Source organism: Halictus rubicundus, unplaced genomic scaffold (assembly GCF_050948215.1).
Source record: "Halictus rubicundus isolate RS-2024b unplaced genomic scaffold, iyHalRubi1_principal scaffold0028, whole genome shotgun sequence".
NCBI lineage: Eukaryota > Metazoa > Arthropoda > Insecta > Hymenoptera > Halictidae > Halictus > Halictus rubicundus.
In genome coordinates this window covers 270,722-285,007 of record NW_027488569.1, presented here as the reverse complement: position 1 = coordinate 285,007, position 14,286 = coordinate 270,722, and the positions used below count along the sequence as shown (strand labels likewise).

The window sequence follows — 14,286 nt, the reverse complement described above, 5'->3', positions numbered from 1 at the left end:
GCTGTACGAAGACAGTGGCCTTAAGGGAAGTACTAAGACTTCGGTATATTCTTCTAACTAAAGACTGTACGAAACAGTGGCCGTAAGGGAAGTGCTTGGACTTCGGTGTGTATTCTAAATCTACCCGGCGCTTGCCAAACACCGATATTTAAGCTAGTTGTCAATGGGCGGTGACTTGGCTGGCCAACGCCCACGATGGTAGAGAAAGTGGTGGAAAAGCGGAAGAAACATTTGGCAAGCCGTGTTGACGGAAAAACCCGGACTCAGGCGGCGCAACGCAGGTAAGGCCCGTCCGGTGACATGTAACAATGACCCAAGTATTTTATGGAGACGGGTGAAAACGGCAATTTCGAAAGTGAAGACCAGGGAAGCACACGTGCAAGGGTAATAAACTACTTCCCGAGTCCTAATCCCCGAAGCGTGATTTTTACTTTCCCGGTTGTAAATGACCTTTTAAAGATTCCGTTCTTGGGACATTTGGTTGCCAAATGTGCAAGACGGGCACTTCGTTCAAGCTAATAAACTGACCCTCGAGGGTCGCACAAACATGCCGCCCACCTTGAACGGCTAGCGTTCAACATACATGAATCTAAATAACACAATATAAAGACGCAGTACCTAACTAAACTCGGACTAGCCTAATAAATGAGATCAAGATATTCGAAACCTACTAACTACGAATGCTATAAATCTAATGAATAATGAGTAGTTGGAAGTTTACAAATTAAATAGCACTGCATGATTAACAGTAATGCGCTTGCGACATTTACGACGCCGTCTTATCATCTAATGGTGCAGTGTTGATCTCCTCTGAATGATGACTGTGGCATGATTCCTCATCATGCACGGGCAGGATGCAGATTTTCGAGACTGGACGTGTAAAAACCCCATCAGCCGTTCGAACGGAGACGACCCTCGTAACTCGATCTGCTCCTGGGTGAAGGTTCACGATGCGCCCCAGTTTCCATCGCAAAGGTGGCAAATTGTCCTCCTTGACAATTACCATCGTCCCGATCCGAAACTGTTCAGGAACATCCAGTTTCCATTTGGAACGTTGCTGCAGGTGATGCAAGTATTCCTTTTGCCAACGTTTCCAGAAATGTTGGTACATCGCCTGGAGAAGCTGAAACCGACTCAGTCTATTGACTGATGTATCAGTAACGTCGGGATGAGGAATGGCAGTCAGTGGGCCTCCGATTAGGAAGTGGCCTGGTGTTAGAGAGGATAAATCTTGGGAATCGGAAGACACAGGATACAGTGGTCGAGAATTCATACATGCCTCGATTCGCGTCAGAACTGTGGCTGGTCTCTTCGAACGTCAACCGTGTTTCCCCTACGACCTTTAATAGATGCCGTTTTGCTGATTTTACAGCGCTCTCCCATAGACCTCCGAAATGAGGTGCGCGAGGAGGAATGAAGTGCCAATCGATGCCATGAGTAATTGTATAGTCTAGGATCCTCTGTTTAGTTGTTCCGTCGCGGAAGAAGTCTGTAACCCTTTGCATTTCGTTGCGGGCGCCCACGAAATTTGTCCCGTTATCCGAATATAGATTCCGACACAGACCCCTACGTGCAACAAATCGATCGAGTGCGTTTAGAAATGCTTGGGTTGATAATTCTGTCACTAATTCAAGGTGAACAGCCTTTGTTACGAAGCATACAAATAAACTTAAATATGCTTTAGTCGTAGTTTTGCTTCGTGTCCGATCTTTGACATAAAACGGACCTGCATAATCGACACCGGTACTAAAGAATGGAGCCTGAATACGGACTCGTGTTGCAGGTAGTTGACCCATCAAGTGCTTGCCTACCTGCGGATTCAACCGACGGCAACGTACGCAATCCCGGATAATTTTCCTAACCAGAGATTTCCCCGAAATCGGCCAGTATTTCTGGCGGATTGTGGAAAGGACTGTTTCACACCCAGCATGTAATAAACGTTCATGTTCTTTACGGATGATTAATCTCGTGATGTGGCTATTTTTGGGCAAGATTACTGGATGTTGCTGCTCGTACTCTATGTTCGCGTTGCTCAAACGTCCGCCTACTCTGACGAGTCCCTGATCATCAATAAAGGGATGTAAACACTGTAGTGAATTTAAATCCGATGCGACCTTGCCCTGTTTAATTTCATGAATTTCCCTTGCGAACGCCTGATTTTGAACAATTTTCAATACTGCGATCTCAGCTTGGTTGATCTCGTGAATCGATAATTCTCCGAATGAACCGGAGTCCTTTTCTGGTGGTTGAGACTTCTTGACTCGGTGCTTACAATTGTTGTAATATTTGAAGCAGTAAGCAATTACTCTAAGCAATTTTAAATAATTCGAGAATTTAAACATCCAAGACAAATCAGATGATTTCGTATCTACTATTGCAGCACAAATGACTCGCTGTTCTGGAGGATCGATAGTAGCATAGTCAGGTATTGATGTTTTAATCGATTGCCCTTGGAGCCAGTCTGGACCATTCCACCAAAGATTGTTACTTTCTAATGCAGAAGACCGTACCCCTCGTGACAATAGATCCGCAGGATTCTCACTAGATGGAACGTGACACCATTTACCCCGTGATAACCCTTGAATCTCGGTTACGCGGTTCGCAACAAATGTTTTCCATCTGCTGGGAGAACCTTCTATCCATGCCAATGTGATCATGGAGTCGGACCAATAATACTCGTTAGATATGTGTACCCTGGACGCTTCACGAACCTTACTAATTAGTTGAATTAACAACAATGAGCCACATAATTCCAACCGCGGCAAGCTAACCACCTTTATTGGAGCGACTCTTGACTTAGCGCACAATAAATGCACAGACACCTGTCCCTGCTTGTCTACCGAACGCAGGTAGACACATGCACCGTATGCCCTTTCAGAGGCATCACAGAACCCATGAATTTCTACCTGATTTGCTTGTGCACCTAATGTACATCTTGGGATTGTGAATTTATTTAATAGCTGAATATCCGATTGAAATTCAGAAAACTGTGAATGAATCGTCAGCGGAACTGATTCGTCCCATTTCAAATCTAACTGCCATAATCTCTGCATTAAAATCTTTGCTCGGATAACTATTGGACCGATTAGACCAAGCGGATCAAAAATCTTTGCAATCTCGGATAAAATGATTCGTTTTGTAAGTCGCGAATGCCCTGATTCAGTAACACTAACCCGTAGTTCATCTCCAAGTGGACTCCATAACAACCCCAAGGTTTTCGGGTCCTTTGTGGTTTGTAAATCAATTAATCGGTCTGACCCTTCATTATTGCATAATGCTGCAGGTGCATTAGATGCCCACTTACGTAATTTGAACCCAGATGCAGAGAGTGTTTCTTCTATCGAGGCCTTAATGACTTGTGCCTCCTTAACCGTATCTGCGCCCGTTATCAAGTCGTCGACGTAGAAATCACGTGCGATGATTCCACTGATATGTGCATCGGAACACCGTAAACTAACTTCCTTCAGGACTCTAGTCGCAAGAAAAGGTGCAGACGCGGTGCCATATGTAATGGTGTTTAACTCGTAAACAGCTAAAGGCTCAGTTGGTGTTTCTCTCCATAAGATACGCTGATAAGCTCTATCGCGTGGTGCTACCAAGACCTGCCTATACATTTTCTCAATGTCGGCAGTGAGAACTATATGGTGTTGTCTAAAACGAATCAGGATTGTAAACAAGTCATCCTGGATGACTGGTCCCACACTTTGTGCGTCGTTACATGATATCCCGCTTGTGGTTTTCGCCGAACCATCAAATACCACGCGTAATTTCGTGGTTGTGCTTGTAACCTTTGTGACTGCGTGGTGCGGAAAATAACATGAAGCATTCGATTTTAATTGAGAGTTGATCGTGATTTTTGTCATATGACCCAGAAGTTTGTACTCTCGCATAAAAGCAACATAATCCTGCCAAAGTGACGGTGATTTTTGTAGTCTAGATTCTAATTGAAGGAAACGACGTTTAGCAATTTCATAGGATTCCCCGAGATCCTTTAACCTTTCGTTAAATGGAATAGAGACTACATAGCGACCGTCGGAAGTTCTAGTGACTGTTTTAACAAAATGCTCTTCACACGGATGCGGATCTGGAATAACCCTTCCGACGGAAAAATGTTCTATCTCCCAAAATCTGTTCAGACTATGGTGCAGTTGCTCATTCGTTATGAGGTTGCACATTGGAGTCGGTTTCGGAACTAATTTGTTATTGATCCGTCCTCCGAAAATCCAACCGAATTGGGTTTTCACGAGGACTGGAAGACCCTTTCCTAATTTATGTAAACCTACGCTCATGATCTCCCAAAAATGAGCATTTCCTGTCAACAAGTCTACGTCGCGAGGTTCAGCGTATGTGGGATCAGCAAGGGTTATGTGTGACGGAATCTGAGCTGAGTGGGGTAACTCAAAGGTGGGAATAATAGGAGTAATTTTGTCCATCAGAATGCATTTGAGGTTGACGCAGTACCCAGAGACTCGTGATTCTATAGTCATATTCGTATTCCCGATGACTTGTCCAGTTGCGTCATTGCCTCCTACCCCAGTAATTCCGGACGTTGACTTTAAACAATTCAACCCTAATCGCTGAGCAAAGGAACTCTTAACGATGTTTACTGTGGATGCTTGATCTAATAATGCTCTACACTTGTGTCTATTTCCGTGAGTGTCTACTACGTGAATAATTGCTGTAGAAAGCAATACTTGTTCGGGGTCATCCGAATTCGAAACAGTATAACTTTGTGGAGATGGTGACCGTTGCTGATCTCCCTGTTCAGCCTTGTCGGGTATATTTGTTATTTTTGTTTCTGAACCAGAAGCTTGCGATGCTACAACTTGCCTTGAGCTACCTTTTTGTGCAGAACCTTTCCACACGTGCAGTGCCGTGTGATGCCTTGCCTGGCATTTGCGACAGGGGCCTGCTGTACAGAACTGCACCCCGTGCCCGGGTTTGAGACAATTAAAACAGACGCGCAATTCCTTAACCTTATTTACGCGGTCAATCAATGATAAAGAGAAAAACTCCCTGCATTGGGCCAATGCATGCGATGCTTTACATAAAGGGCATTCAAACGATCCGGAGGTTACAAATGCGAAAGGACGAGCTCGAGATTTTTGTACAGTCTCCTTTCCGTGAGATGCTGTGGAGTGCGCAGGTCCTGACCTGACTGATTTGGAAAGGAATTTGTAATGCTGTTCTAGGAAGGTCTGTAAGTCTTTCATCCCCTTTTTTTCACCTAGTTCTGAGGCCTTCTTGTTCCACGCTTCGGTGGTCCGTGAGTCTAACTTCTTTGATAGTAAATACATTAGCAATGAATCCCAATGATCAACTGGCTCCTTAAGTGATTTTAATGACCTTAAATGGTTGTAGAAATCATCTAGAAGTTGTCTTAAATCTTTTGCTGAATCCTTCGTCATCGACGGACATTCAAATAACGCTCGAATATGAAATTCTATTAGCTCACCTACATCCTCAAAACGTTCCTTCAATGTTTCCCAAGCAACGGTGTAATTTTCATCTGATACCGCGAGCGAAGCGATAGCACGAGCAGCTTCTCCCCGTAGCGCAGACTTTAAGTGGTGGAATCGTGCTATATTACTTAGCGCCTCATTATTGTTAACCAATGATTCAAAACTGTCTCTAAAATAAACCCATTCTCCGAGATCACCACTGAAATTTGGTACCGGAATTGGCCGTAATTTAATTGTAGACGATTCTGATGTTGTCGGTGTAACTGTCGCGGGACGCGATGCAGAATGCATGGCAGGAGACTGTGTCGGATTTCGCGAACGGGCAATATGCGCACGAACACTCCCAATAACGTTAAAATAAGTCTCCTCAAAACTTTCGCGCTGTCTGTGTTGCGTGTCTTCTTCCGACGTACCCGCTACTAATCTATCAATTTGATTCTGGACAACTTCAAATTTATCTAGCAATGATTCATTTCGCTGGAGTCGCGCCTCAAGAGCCTCGAGTAACGTTGTCGCACCCCTTTGGTCGCAAAAATTTCTGAACTTAGTCAATTGTGCTTTAATGTGGCTGCGCTCACTAAGTAATTTTTGCAACGTGGTTTCGTCCGAATTAGCCATCGCTCAACACAAATCAAAACCTATGAATCTCGACTCACCAGTAGAAGAATGGATGTACGAGATGGATACTGATGCTGGTCGATGCTAATCCTCAGCTGTTGATGTGACGGATGCTGTTGAACTCGCGTTCCTAGACACCTTCAGACTCCGATGGACCACTTCAGCTTCCAGTAGGCTGGTCCAATGATTCTTCAAACCGCCCACCGTGGTCAGTTGTTGATCGTCGCCGTTAGATCTGGACGTTGGGATGCCCAGTGATGTTTTTGTAAACTGAACTAATTGCAGTCACAGTTTAACTCGTAATTAATCGTAAGATCACAGTCCTTGGATCGCGATTTGTTAAGTGGAGTGCACTGTCACACTTGACTTGACAATTCAATCCCGAACAGAACACTGAATTTTGCCAAAGAATCCGGCTCGAAGGACCAATTATGAACGCGCCGAATGGTCAGCTTCGTTGTTCGGGAGGGGTTTATTGTGTATGGACTGTGATTTCCAGGTTTAACAAAGTAACAAAACTATCACTTTATTTAACATTAATATAAACAAACTTGTGGGCTGTATATTGTTAGCGCGATTGATTATTACAAGAGAAGGTACTCTTGTCTTAATAGCTGTACGAAGACAGTGGCCTTAAGGGAAGTACTAAGACTTCGGTATATTCTTCTAACTAAAGACTGTACGAAACAGTGGCCGTAAGGGAAGTGCTTGGACTTCGGTGTGTATTCTAAATCTACCCGGCGCTTGCCAAACACCGATATTTAAGCTAGTTGTCAATGGGCGGTGACTTGGCTGGCCAACGCCCACGATGGTAGAGAAAGTGGTGGAAAAGCGGAAGAAACATTTGGCAAGCCGTGTTGACGGAAAAACCCGGACTCAGGCGGCGCAACGCAGGTAAGGCCCGTCCGGTGACATGTAACAATGACCCAAGTATTTTATGGAGACGGGTGAAAACGGCAATTTCGAAAGTGAAGACCAGGGAAGCACACGTGCAAGGGTAATAAACTACTTCCCGAGTCCTAATCCCCGAAGCGTGATTTTTACTTTCCCGGTTGTAAATGACCTTTTAAAGATTCCGTTCTTGGGACATTTGGTTGCCAAATGTGCAAGACGGGCACTTCGTTCAAGCTAATAAACTGACCCTCGAGGGTCGCACAAACAGTAGGTGCGCGTGAATGGACCCGGAATGATCGGTTGTTCGTATATATAAGCAGGCGCCGTAGGCCTTTTCGCTAGTGTCGCAAAAGCCGTGTAATTCGGTTCGTTTTGCATTTTTTATCCTTACAAGGCGTTTGAATTCAATATCGTTGAGTTGTTGTAGAGTGCTTTCGAAATTTGTCCATTCTGTGTGGATGCTGGTAGGTACTGACTCGTCCCAGGTGATTTTCAAGGTCCAGAGTCGTTGCATTATGATTTTGGCAATGATCGTAATAGGGCCGAGCAAGCCGAGTGGATCGTATATTTTTGCAATAGTTGATAAGATATTTCGTTTGCTGACCTCGGTTGTCGTTGTTGGTTGGACTGAATATCGAATCGTGTCATGTGGGGCATCCCATGATATTCCCAGTGTTTTCATGGTGGATGCATCTCCCAGAATTTTTGGATGGATTAATTCCTTGCTCAGACTCGATAGCAATTTCGGTTCGTTCGACGCCCACTGTCGAATATTAAGAGCACCTTTCTTCAACAAGGTTATTATTTGATGTTGTAACATCTTCGCTTCTGTGATTGAATCGGTGCCGGTCAATAAATCGTCGACGTATAAGTCTCTTTTGATACGGGCTGCTGCTTCCGGAAAATTGCGTTCTTCATCGGTCGCTAACTGGTGTAGACTTCGTATAGCCAAATATGGAGCTGATGCGAGTCCGAAAGTAACAGTGGTCAATTCGTATGTCTTTATTTCTTCGTGCGGATCTCTCCACAATATTCTCTGATAAATACGATCTTCGGGTCGAATGAGAAACTGACGATACATTTTCTCGATGTCCCCTGTTAAGACGTACGTGTGCATTCGGAATCTTAATAAAAGTGATAGGAGATCGTCTTGCAATGTGGGACCGATTCGGAGAGTATCGTTTAAAGATAGATTCGTGTTTGTCTTCGCGGATCCGTCGAAAACTACTCGGACCTTAGTTGTCAAACTCGTGGGTTTAATGACGGCGTGGTGCGGTAAGTAGAAACCTGGCGTGTGAACGGTTGTTACCTGTTTCATATGTCCGAGTGCACGGTATTCGTCTATCACCTTTGTGTATTGATCCTTCAATTCTGGATCTCGCTCTAGCTTTCGTTCCAGGGCGAGAAAACGGTTCAGGGCGCGTGGGTATGACTCTCCGAGCTGCTCCCTTTTTTCATTAAAAGGTAATGCCACTACGTATCGACCGGACTTGTCGCGCTTCACCGTGGCGACGAAGTCATCTTCGCAAGCTTGATCATCGATTGAACGGAATTGCTTAACGGCTCCTTCCTCGATCTCCCAGAACCTTTGCAAATCAAAGTGTACGTTGGTGATAAAGGTTCTATGGTTCGATCGCGGCGTCGCGAGGAGACCGCCTCCTAAAATCCATCCGAATTGAGTTTTCTGTAAAATGAGATCGACGTTGCGTTGTTTCGACAAGTTAATTTGTCCGATGCTTAGACATGATAATGCAGGCCCGGTTCCGAGCAGCATGTCGATCTTTCCCGGGCGATGAAATTTTGGATCGGCTAGACGTAGGTTTGCTGGTATGTGAAGATTGGGCTCTATCGACTTGATTGTCGGCTAATAATCCTGCGATTCGCGGTATTATGCAAAATGTTAGCGTCCGCTGATAATTGGTTAATCGTGATTTGATTGAGGCGGTCATGAGATTGCTTGTTGTAGTATTAAGTTGGTTCAACGCTTCAATGATTGCGGTTTGGCGGGTTGTTGGTAGTCGTAACCGTTTCGCGAGCTCGTCTGTGATAAGATTTGCGTTGGAACAAGTGTCAATCAGCGTACGACATAATACCGGGCTAGCTTCGCGATCTAGTACGTGAATTAATGCTGTCGTTAATAGACCATTCGTCAGTCCGTTTGAAAAGAAGGTATGATGGTGAGGAGATAAGTGATTTGCAATTCCCGGTGCTAGTCACGCTTCTACAGCTGGAGCAGTTGAGTTTCGGTTTGTGTGCAGTCTTGTGTTATGTCTTTCTCCACATACGTGACATCCACCTTTAGTGCAGTCGTCACGTTTATGATTTGCTTGTAGGCAATTCTGGCATAGGTCTGCTGCCCGCACAGCTGCCCATCGATCCTCGATTGACATGTTTATAAATTTAGAACACATGTACGTTCGGTGTGTCGCTGACCTGCAAATCGTGCATGTTTGGGTGGTGGTCGTTGTCACGAATGTTCGTTTTTTCGGAATGGGTGATGATAAGGTCCTTTTGGTCGTTGTTACGAATGTCCGTTTCGGGGCTCGCGATCGAAGGTTTGGCGACGGTCGTTGGATTTCCGGTAACGCGTGTCTTATCCGTTTCGCGTTTGTTGTTGTTTTCAGAGAGCTCCTCTGATGCGATGCGTTGCGGAGATGTTTGAACATCTCTGCCGCGTGAGGCATGCGTGTGTCGACTAGGGTTTGCTCCCATGTACGGCGCTTTTCGTGGTCCATGCCATCGATCGCGATGCTCGTGATGAAATCGTTTGCGATATCCTCCCAAGATCGGCCGAGCGATTGTAACGAACGGATGTGGGATTGCATGTCATTGATCAAATTGTTGATCGAATTTGGCGTACCGTCCGGCATTGCCGGTGTCTCGAGTAATAGTGCGGTGTGCCGTAGAACGAGCGCGCGTTGGTTGTCATAAGTCTCTAATAATTGAGCCCACGCGGCTTTGTAATTTTCTTCGCTCATTGTGAACGATTCGATGGCGGATTCGGCTTGTCCTGTTACTGATAACCTCAGGTAATTAAATCGTTGTATGTCAGTGAGTCCGGTGTGACCGTGGATCAAGCTTAAAAACGCGTCTTTAAATGGTAGCCATTTTTCGAGACGACCGTCGAAACGAGGAAGATTGATCTTCGGGAGATGTATTCCGGTGATGCTATTTGACGTGGACGGTGCCGGCCAATCGGTCGTGGTTCTCATGGATTGACTTGGTGTCAATGAGAAACTTTCCGATAATTGTATCGCGCTCGCTAATGCGTCGTCGTACGCGATGGTTACCGTTTTGCGCTCGGTTTCGGTTTGGTCGAAGTCTTCGTATTGACCTAATTCGTCTTGCGCGTCGTTGAAGGCGTCGAATTGCTTTCTCAGCCGATCTATTCGTTCGCGTAGTTTCGTACGTGCGGTCGCGGAATCTTGATATTCTGACAACTCGGTGGTGAAGTTTGTCAAATTCGAGGTAAAAACGCGTTGTTTGTGTTTGAGGGCGCGAATGCGTTGATTCCTTTTGATCGCGTTAGACATTTTCGCTGTCTTATTGAGAATTGCCAATTGATATTCCTGATCGGTAAATTCAGAATAACGTGCCTACCTTGAGCTGATGACGTTGGCTGAATGTCTCGTCAGCTGCTGTCTAACTGGCTGGTCAGCGATGATGGTTGGTCGTGGCTGCTTTCGTCCACCCTGGCTGATCAGCAATGTCGGTTGATCGCGGCTAATGCTGTCTGATTCCTTTAATCCGTTTGTCTACACTAGTTTGTCTTTTCACTCACTGCACTGTCACTAGGCCACCGTATCCGGCTCGAAGGACCAAAATGTTCGCGACGTACTTTCGCGATGGTTGCCCGCCAACTTAATATTGGGCAACTATTTCAACGGAGGCGGAAGACTGGATTGGAACAGGAAAGGAATCGCGTTTCGTCCCGAACCTGTCAGAGGACTCGTCAGTAAGGCTATTCCGACAGGTCCTGCCTTAGACGCGCGCGGATCCGAGTGATCCGTATTGTAGTCGCCTTGCCGATTGTGGTGCAAGGCGATTCGACTCTCGGTATAATTGACTGTAAGTGTCACGGGTTCAAAGATCTTGTATGGACTGTATGCGAGCTCGACTTCCAGACTCAACGCGAAGTTGTAAGGTTCGGTTGAGACCTGATTAGTGTTGCTCGTCCAAAGATCGTATATGAACTGTATTTGAAGCTCGACGACTTTTCAGAATCAACTCGAGGTCATAGGCTCCCCATGGCTGAGAGGTTGGCCTTAGGTGGTTATAGGCTCCTCGTGGCTGAGAGGTTGGCCTTAGGTGTAGGAGAGGTATGTGTCGCTCGTTGCGACGAGAAAGGAAGCTCTCCGGATTGGTTAGGGAAAACTTGCATTTTCTAATCAGCATGCCCTTAATTGTTCAAACTCCCTTCCACAGGCTCTGGCGGAGGCCTGGTTGGAAGGAAGAGTGGGGCGATGCATAACTTGGGAAAAACCAAGCGTTTCGGTAATTCGACGCTGTCGAAAGGTCGATTGTCATAGGCCCTTGAACCGTGTCATGAATTTATGGCCTGACCGTACTTAGTGGCCGCGAGCGAAGGATATACATCCTTGGGCCGTATCTAAAGAAACGAAGGTTCTTCAGACCCGTCTTGTGTATACAAACATCGTTAGGTCGGTCCGATTGTAAACAGCTTCGAGATTATGAGGGGCCAAAGTTGCTATTTGGTTACGTCTCTAAATCACGAATGTTTTGAAATAAAAAGAGATACGAACAAAGACCCTCTGTAAGACCCTTTCGTTTATCGATAGCATGAAGAAACGATTCATGCTTAAGATGACAGTTCTGTTGCGACGGAACATGCTCTCCCTCGTTGATCGAGTCGATCGATCAATTGTAAATGTAATAACCTTGACTCACCTTGGTTATGCTGACGTCGTGGCACCGAGCGATTGTGCACTGTCTGTATTTTATTTAAGTTTCAATGCGTAATAAAGATAAAGTGATGCGTAAACACCACAATGTGTCGTGAAAGACAAAGCGCCGTGTTGTGTAATTCGAAGAGCGTACGTGCGAGAAAGAGAGAGAGAAAAGAGCGCGAAGAGTGTGCGAGCGAGAGGGAGTGAATTCGAAGAAGATTGAAAGAAGAATATGGAAAGGGATGACGGAATATTTTTAACGTGTATTAATTTTTTATTTCAATTGAATTTATTTTTAAATTCTTACAATTAGTATAATTGTAATATAATTTAAAATATATAATTTAATTTAAATAGTCAATTTAATTTAAAAAGCCAATTTAATTTAAAAAGCCAATTTAATTTAAAATATGATTTAATATAATTTAAAATTAGCACTAAAAAGTGCTGTTTGGAGCACTGAAAAGTGCTGTTTGGTGCTTTTTTTTAAATTTTTGTTATTTTCAGTGGATGGAGGTTTAATGCGTTACGCACAACTTCTCGGGGCCATTCCAACCCCAAGAAAAAGTGTGGGACTCCCCAAGCGATCGCCCCCCGTTTCAGAGGGGCGATGTGACAGGGAGGGTTTACCCACTAAAACTCCTGCCTCCACTTGCGCCCCCGGTTACTCCGCCTGCTCCCAGGGATTGATATACCTGGCCGCACTGCCCGACGGCTTCTTGTGCCGGACCCTTTCCTTGCGAGCTTTCAGGACCACTCGCAATGAATCTTGAAATTCGAGGCGAGTGGGCCTTGAGAAAGCTCTGCTTTCGCAAACTGCATCTGCAACATTATTTAAGAAAGATTATTTACACGGTCATATTAAGCTTATTAAGTTAATGTATTAAGCAATAAATAATTCTTACCGAAAAGGGCCCGCACAATTTTCGTGGGACACAATGGTTGGCAACAGTCCGTGCCAAACCACGTGTATGAGGGTAAGAGGCTGTCTGCGACAGCCTCTCTAAAAGAGGCACTGAGTGCCTCTTTTAGATTATACCCTCCAACATGGCCAAAAAAGTCAACCTAAAAAATAATAAGTGATATCATTAATATTGTAACGAGTCCGTTTCCCGGCGGATCTCGTTCAACGGTTCCTCGCGGCCGGATTTGGCTCGCCGTGCCAAGGTTCGCGGCGGGATAACGCGAGGGTTACGGCGGGATACGGGCGGTCGGGAGCGGGAGATTAACGGCCCGTGTTTCTCAAGTGTTCGTCACTGTCCCGGCGTTCGCGTCTCGGTTTTCGGCGGTCGCCATTCAGGTCCCGCGCGCGGGTCGTATCACGGCGGGGTCATGGCCGTACGCAGCGGCGTATCCGGACCAGGGGCAACCTCGGTGGACGGAGAGCCCGTGCCCCAGGACGACCGGCGTTCCGCCGGTCGCGGGTGGTTCGCTCTCCGAGGGTGTAGGGCGGAGGCGGAGATGTCGGGGTTGACGGAAAAGAAGGTTACTTACCCTGGTTCCGGTCCTCGATCGCTCCGCGTTCGGGTCGGCACTTCAGGTAATCCTGCACGCAGCGGCGTGTTCGGGGTTCGCGGGTCGCGAGGACACTTCGGCACAACTCGGCGATGATGATTCCGCGGGCAAAATATTACTCTCGCGGCTCGGATCAACTCTCGGCTTCTCGGCGTCGCGGAGAACGGTTCCGTTCGTGATCGGGCGGTCGGTATCGGCGGCTAGCGATCTCTTCGAAAACACGGTCTGTTCGCGATGATGGCGGAAAGCCAAAAAAGGACGTTTTCCGGCTCGTCTCTCTCTCCTCGCTAGGCGCGGGGGTGCGGTGCGGTGCGGTTCGCGGCCGGTTTTTCCGGTGGCGTCACGCATCCGGCGCGACGGTATCGCATCATAGCGGGTTCCGGTTCCCGCCAAGATCGGTTTTGATGGTGCGGGGATCGCGGGGGGCGCTCGCGGGTACCGACGGATCTCGGTATCCGTCGGTCGTGTTCGGGGGCGGTTCGAGTTTGGGGCGCGTACGGCTAGGAACAGGCCTGGCGCGGCCAGGTCTGTTATAATATATATGTAAAGAAAATATACTTTCTTTAATTCAAATCGAGCGCGCTTTGCATGCTCAGCGCACTCTCTGAACTGTCCCTACAGCTGAGATAGATAGAGAGGGATAGAGATAGGTAAAAGAGAAAGAGAATATAGAGAGCACACGTGCATAGAAATTTAGCGAGATAGTGGCAGCTAATTAATAGAATAAGTTAGATATAAAGTTAGCGTAAATAAAGAGAGTGAACAATAGACTCTAATTGTCGTTTCTTTATTTACAGGTGAGTTTGTAAATAGTTGTACAAAGTGTAAAATAATAAGTATCTAATAAAACATAATCTTTATTTACAGAGAAACAAATTTAGTCTGTTGTT

At 46.0% G+C, this 14,286-nt stretch overlaps 2 protein-coding genes across 2 annotated transcripts; both read right to left on the bottom strand.

Moving 5' to 3' along the window:
• Positions 1 to 766: 766 nt before the first annotated feature.
• On the bottom strand, positions 767 to 6,080 carry LOC143363240 (uncharacterized). The gene is made up of 5 exons (XM_076803849.1): positions 5,876 to 6,080; positions 1,998 to 4,678; positions 1,839 to 1,948; positions 1,280 to 1,566; positions 767 to 1,209 (listed from the first exon to the last, which is right to left on the bottom strand). Exons 1-5 carry the CDS (start codon positions 6,078 to 6,080, stop codon positions 767 to 769), a joined length of 3,726 nt encoding a protein of 1,241 aa, XP_076659964.1.
• Positions 6,081 to 6,164: 84 nt separating this feature from the next.
• On the bottom strand, positions 6,165 to 8,748 carry LOC143363239 (uncharacterized). Its single transcript, XM_076803848.1, has 2 exons — positions 7,222 to 8,748; positions 6,165 to 6,350 (listed from the first exon to the last, which is right to left on the bottom strand). The coding sequence occupies exons 1-2, from the start codon at positions 8,746 to 8,748 to the stop codon at positions 6,165 to 6,167; spliced, it is 1,713 nt and encodes a 570-aa protein (XP_076659963.1).
• Between the last annotated feature and the right edge of the window lie 5,538 nt (positions 8,749 to 14,286).

Bases quoted from the DNA above. Each gene is read 5' to 3' on its own strand.
- LOC143363240 (XM_076803849.1), bottom strand. From the start codon at position 6,080: ATGGCTAATTCGGACGAAACCACGTTGCAAAAATTACTTAGTGAGCGC. The intron at 1,949-1,997 runs GTAATCTTGCCC...TCATCCGTAAAG, and splicing joins AGTACGAGCAGCAACATCCA to AACATGAACGTTTATTACAT. The intron at 1,567-1,838 runs GTACGTTGCCGT...TGTTGCACGTAG, and splicing joins GGAAAATTATCCGGGATTGC to GGGTCTGTGTCGGAATCTAT.
- LOC143363239 (XM_076803848.1), bottom strand. From the start codon at position 8,748: ATGCTGCTCGGAACCGGGCCTGCATTATCATGTCTAAGCATCGGACAA. The intron at 6,351-7,221 runs GTCAGTTTATTA...CAATTAGTTCAG, and splicing joins TGTTTGTGCGACCCTCGAGG to TTTACAAAAACATCACTGGG.